General features: G+C 55.7%; 1 protein-coding gene across 1 annotated transcript in view; it reads right to left on the minus strand.

Annotated features, from left to right (window-relative positions):
* CHD3 (chromodomain helicase DNA binding protein 3) overlaps window positions 1-4,236 on the minus strand; it is a 32,431-nt gene extending 28,195 nt beyond the window's left edge. The window contains exons 1-3 of the mRNA XM_027773203.1: window positions 4,185-4,236; window positions 1,227-1,339; window positions 378-548 (exon numbers count right to left, since the gene is read on the minus strand). Of these exons, the coding sequence (XP_027629004.1) occupies window positions 378-548; window positions 1,227-1,339; window positions 4,185-4,236 (336 nt within the window). The remainder of the gene's footprint in view (window positions 1-377; window positions 549-1,226; window positions 1,340-4,184) is intronic.
* Window positions 4,237-5,329: the final 1,093 nt, after the last annotated feature.

A 5,329-nucleotide genomic window follows, 5' to 3' on the forward strand; every position in this document is an offset into this window, starting at 1 on the left:
AATTATTTATTTAATTTTATTTATTCATTCATTCATTTTCATTTGACCAGAGAGAGACAGAGGGAGAGAAAGAGTGAGAAAGCAAGCTGCCAGGTCCGGAACTCGAACCATGGTCAGCCATGTGGGAGTATCCAGCTCCTTAACCACCACGCCACCTGCTGGTCCCAGTGGTATTTAATTTTTTACTTTTTTTTATTATTATTATTTGATCAGAGACAGAGAGAGAAGAAAAGTGAGAAAGCAAGCCGCCAGGTCTCGGACTCGAACCATGATCAACCACATGGGAGTCCAGTGCCTTAACCACCATATCACCTGTCAGTCCTTCATCATCTGTCTGTAATCCTGATTTCTCACACTGACTCTCTAATTCTACTTACCTTTTGCCCCCCATCTCCCTCCCCTTTTTTCCTCCGCTTTGTCTTCTTTTCTTTTTTTTCTCGGTGCTTCCGTCTTCGTTTCCGACCTGGTCCAGTTCCATATTCACTGCCCCCACTCTCTGACTTCTCCCGGTATTCATCTCGCTCAGAGCCAAATTCCTCCTCACTGTCCTAAAGAAGAAAATTAAACATATCCATCCTTAAAATGTGCCAAAAGCTGTTCCTAGCATATTTGTTTATTCATTCATTTATTTCACAAACCAGAGAGACATACATAGCACCCCAATGGAGTTTTGATGCGGTGATGCACCCCAGCCTTCAGCCAGCCCTGTATCGTGGGCAAACGTGGGCCAAGAGTACTTAGAGAGAGGTCTCCTAACTTGAACTGGGAACAGTCCCATGTGGGATTGCCTACAGAGCACCTACAGAGCACCACGATTTACTGCTGTGCCACCTTCTGGCCCGAAGCAGTAACATATTTTCTCTCTTTCAACAACCTTGGACACAATAAGTTCTTCATTTTTATCCTCTTTTTACAGATGAGGAAACTGAAGTACAGAGAGCGAAAAAAGTTGTCCAGGAAGACAGAAGACCCCCAGGCTGTAAATTCCCACAGTCTTCTTCCAGAGCCTTTCGACTGCTTCCCTCGCTAAGGGAATCACATGGCCAACAGGCTCTTCACTAGACGGCAGGGAGGTCAGGGTCCCAGATCTGGGAGATACAGACCGTGAGAGGTTCAGGAGTGGGAGGTCAAGCCTCCCTAACAGGATATCACCCTGACTCTGGCAATCAGGACTCTGGGAATGGGTCGCCTGAGCCTGGCCGTAGCTGGGGATTCTCAACACTTACAAGCTTCTTGCGCTTTCGGGGTTTTCCTGGCTTGTTCTCCTTCTGCTTCTTGGGTCCTCGTTTTCTCTTCTTCACACCCAAAGCTGAAGGCAGCAGCCGAATGTCATCCTTATCTGTGGGGCAGAGAGCACCAGAAAAGCTAAGCCTCTGGGTTCCCTGTCCCTGAGGGCCCTGGGCCTCCTCCTTCCCCACCCCCTTGGTTCCCACTCTCTAGGAACTCAGCACCAACTCCTCTGAGCCTTGCCTCCCTTCGCTGGATGCAAACAGGCAGCGCTCAGAGTACTCTGGGATGCTCGGTTTTGAATGGGAGGTCAGGGATCAGGGGGGAAGAGCAGCCAAACCACTCCCTTCTCTCCCCTCCTACTAACAAGGGACCAGGCTCTAGGCCATGGGCTCTGACTGTGGCAGGTCCTTTCAGTCGCCGCCAGGGCTCCTCCTGCCTTCCCCCTCACTCCGCCAGCTGGCATCCTGCCCAGGAACTGGGAAGCCATGCACAGCTGCTGGCCTGGCCTGACCCCAGCACTTGGAGTGGGGAGACACAAGCTGGCAGCTCCCTCAGCCAGATGCTGAGAAGGGAGAGCCAAAGGTGGACACCTGGGTTCTCACACTAACACCCTGGGGCCCTGACATCCTTTTTGCCAAGAGGGAGGCTTCTATTTACATTTGCTCAGATAATCACCAGGCATCCTGTCACCCAACACAATCCTGCTGGGAAGGAAATCCCCTGCTGGTCATTTTCACTTCTTGCCCACAGGGTCACGGTGTCTGCCATCTGCCCCCTCCATCACACCCTAACCCTAGAGCACCAAGTCTCCAGAGTTACCACAATGTACCCCTCTTCCCCAGTAGCCTGGAATTTGCCTTCAAAGCTATTCCCATATCCCTGCTCCCTTTGAGAACTCTCAGACTGTATCTTCTGTCCCCTGGTCTCAGCTTTCACCTCCGTATCTTGTCCCCAACATCCTGCCACACTCCCATATGCGCAGCATGGAGACCCAAACAAAGATATGAGCAGAGACGGCACACCCACCCGCTTTCTCAGAAGCACACACACGTATGCACGGATTCCGAGGACAGCCTGCACCTGCTTCGCCAGGGCCAGGCTCTTCCCTGATGTCCCCCTACTCCATTCTCTGTGAACCCTGGTAGTCTGAGGGGCGTGGGAGTTAGAGGGTTCCTTTCCATAGACCTAGGGGATGCCACACAGATGGCCCCAGCTCGCTTTTCTCCCCTAGTGTTTCCAGTCAAACACTAGACTAACCAGCCAGACCTGTCCGGTACAGGCACAGGAGATGCAGCAGGGGAAAGCCTGGGCCCAGCCTCTTGCCTCTAGGACACACAATCCTTCCTTCCTTAGCAGCCAACGGAAAATGAGCCACAATTAACACCGGAGGCCTCGGTTTCCACTGCTTCAGAACCCCAGCAGCTCCTTCCTTCAAAGCTAGCTTCCCCGGAACTCCAGCATCCTGTGACCCCCTGTGCAGGAAGCCACTACAAGAGAGTGTGTGTGTGTGTGTGTGGTGGGGGGGACCTGCTCACCCTGCTCAAAGCCTGGGAGTGAAAACCGAATAGGAAGTCGGGAAGACCCCGTGCCGCAGCTGCCGGCTCCCCCTGGCCCCAGGGACTTCGGCTAACACGAACATGGAAACGGAGGCTGCCGCTGGGGCAGTGGCAAGGGCAGGCCAACTGGTCAAGGATCAGGGAAGTGGCCTCGGTCACCCCCCGCCGGGGGTGGGGCACAAGGCCCGGGACCTCCCAGCCTGTTCACTCGGCTCCCCACCCCGCCGGGGTTCCCGCACTTGGGCAGACGTCGGTGGCAGGGAGAGGCAAAGGAGAATGGCGAGGAAAGACAAGGAGGGTAATAAAGCAAATCTAAGTCCCAACCTCTGTCTCACCAGCCACTCAATGCTGGCCGGGAGCCCAGACTCTCCCACATCCCGGGATCAGATCTCGGGAAGGCGGGGACGGAGGAGGAGGGCGGGCGCGGAGCGGAGGGCGGAGCCTGGCAGCCCCAGGACGCGGGAGGAGCCTCGGCGAAAGCCTCGCCTCCCGCCCGCCCCTCTCTTCTTCTAATCTCACCATCAATCTCTCACACATATATTTATTTTTTCTCAAATTCCCCTCCCTCCCCCACAACGAACCACCATAATAGGTCTGCTGCACATGCGTACTGCATGCAAGGGGTGGGTTTGTATTTTCAGACCTTTTGCAAAGAAACTACCAGAATTTTCCGCACCACCCACAATCATTCCCCACCCCCACCTCAAGGAATCGCATCTATATATTATGTTATATTATTTCTCTAGACTTGCCAGAAGGGGGAGGGAGAGAAATGAGTTTTGGGCTTCCTGCTCCCTTCCCCCACCAGCACGAGTGCTATTATTTTAAACGTTTAACAATGTAAGAAGACTGGAGAGGGGGGAAGGGATAAAATTGGTCTTGGGTAAGAACGTAAAACAAAATGGTGAGAATCAAAGCAGAATGAAAAACAATGGAAACCTCTGCTAGGTACAAATCCATCTTCTAGAAAAGGAGCGAGGGCAGCACGAACGCATTTCCTTAGTGGAGGCTTCTTTTCCCCACACTTGGGTAGACAGAAATAATGAGCAAGCTAAAAATATTCCCCCAAAGTTTCAGCTCGGAAAGTCATCTGAGGGGGTGTATCTGGGTCACTCGTTAGACTTGGAGGGCTGAACGGGGGAGAAATCTGCCCCGGGAGAGAGGGGAGGTGGGCTTTCATTTCAGATACGAAATTTGAAAAGCGCTGGACGCTTCCAGGCGCTTCAGAAAGCGGAGAGGGAAAAGGGGAGGGAGTTATTGACACAAAGACCCCTCTCAACCTTAGATGCGTCCACGCCGCTCTCCCTCTCCTGTCGGGATCCCTCGTCCCGAACACTCTAACACCACACTGCAAGTTCGAGTGCTAATAGGTGAGAGCTGCCAAGCCCCTAAGCTCACCTGACATCCTTTCCCCACTCTTTTTAGCACCCCCTGCAGCAGGCAACCCCATGGGCAACCCCCTCCCCGCCGCTCTTTATTCCTTCTCCCTCCTGCGGCGTCAGTGGGCTCTCGGGGTAACTTTTTCCAAACTTTTCCCTTTTTCAGACAAGCCTGGGGGCGGAGAGACTTCATCCAGTTTCCAGTAGACACACATCCTGCCCCCGCCCCACGAGAAAGCACCCCACACTCCCTCCAAGACTGTCTCAACTAGACAGGAACAGTTGTCACAGAAGCCACACGGATCGATATGACAGTTTTACAAAGAGCACGACGTCAGGCGTTTCGAAGTTGGTGCACTTGTTAGTGCCGCATGGCCGCCGGAGGCCTGGGGGTGTGGACGTGCCCTTTCATCCCCCAGATGCTTCTCACCTACCCTAAAGCCAGCGCTCCACTAGGAGGGTGGTCTGAGTGGGGCCGCCGCGGGCGCCTGAGGCGAGGCAGCGCTCGGTCCCCTCCACCCCGGAGCGCGCGGGTGACTTGTCATCCGGGGAGGGGTGCCGAGTGTTGGTCAAGCTGCAGAACAGCTGGGTGGGCAGTTCACGCCCCTCAGCGTAGTCAGGGTGTGGGTGGTTTCAGCGAGAGTGACAGTGAATGGCAGCCACGTGAGAGTCACAGCTGGGCAGCTCGGCCACCTCAGGCTGACGGGGTCATGGGAGGGGGGCGCACTTGACACAAAAGAGCCCAGAGCAGGCGAGAGGTGGAAGGGGTGGGCCCGGGGGCAACTTGCTCCCCACTCTCCCCAACCTTAGGCGACTCTGCTCGGCCCATTCCAAGCTGGGGGAGTGGAGGGTAGGCGCAAGTCTTCTTCCAGGAAGTGGCCTGCGTGGAGTGTGGCCACCACCTGCCCGTAGTCATCAGCCGCCCACAAACATTCACGCGACCCCTCCCCGGCGTGCCACCGCACGCCCCCGAGTTGGCGGGCACCAAAGTCCCCGCAGGTGGAGGGGGGGGTCCGATTGACACCGTCTCCCCTCCGCCTGCCCCAGTGCCGGGCGGAAGGGGTCCACGGTCCCTCAGTCCGACCCCACCGGGGCCCGAGCCCGAGGGGCGCCCGCGCGGCCGCCCCTCCCCCACGCGCCCCTCCCCCACGCCGCCGTCCGGCC

This window comes from Tupaia chinensis, unplaced genomic scaffold, assembly GCF_000334495.1.
Source record: "Tupaia chinensis unplaced genomic scaffold, TupChi_1.0 Scaffold000330_1, whole genome shotgun sequence".
Classification (NCBI taxonomy): Eukaryota; Metazoa; Chordata; class Mammalia; order Scandentia; family Tupaiidae; genus Tupaia; species Tupaia belangeri.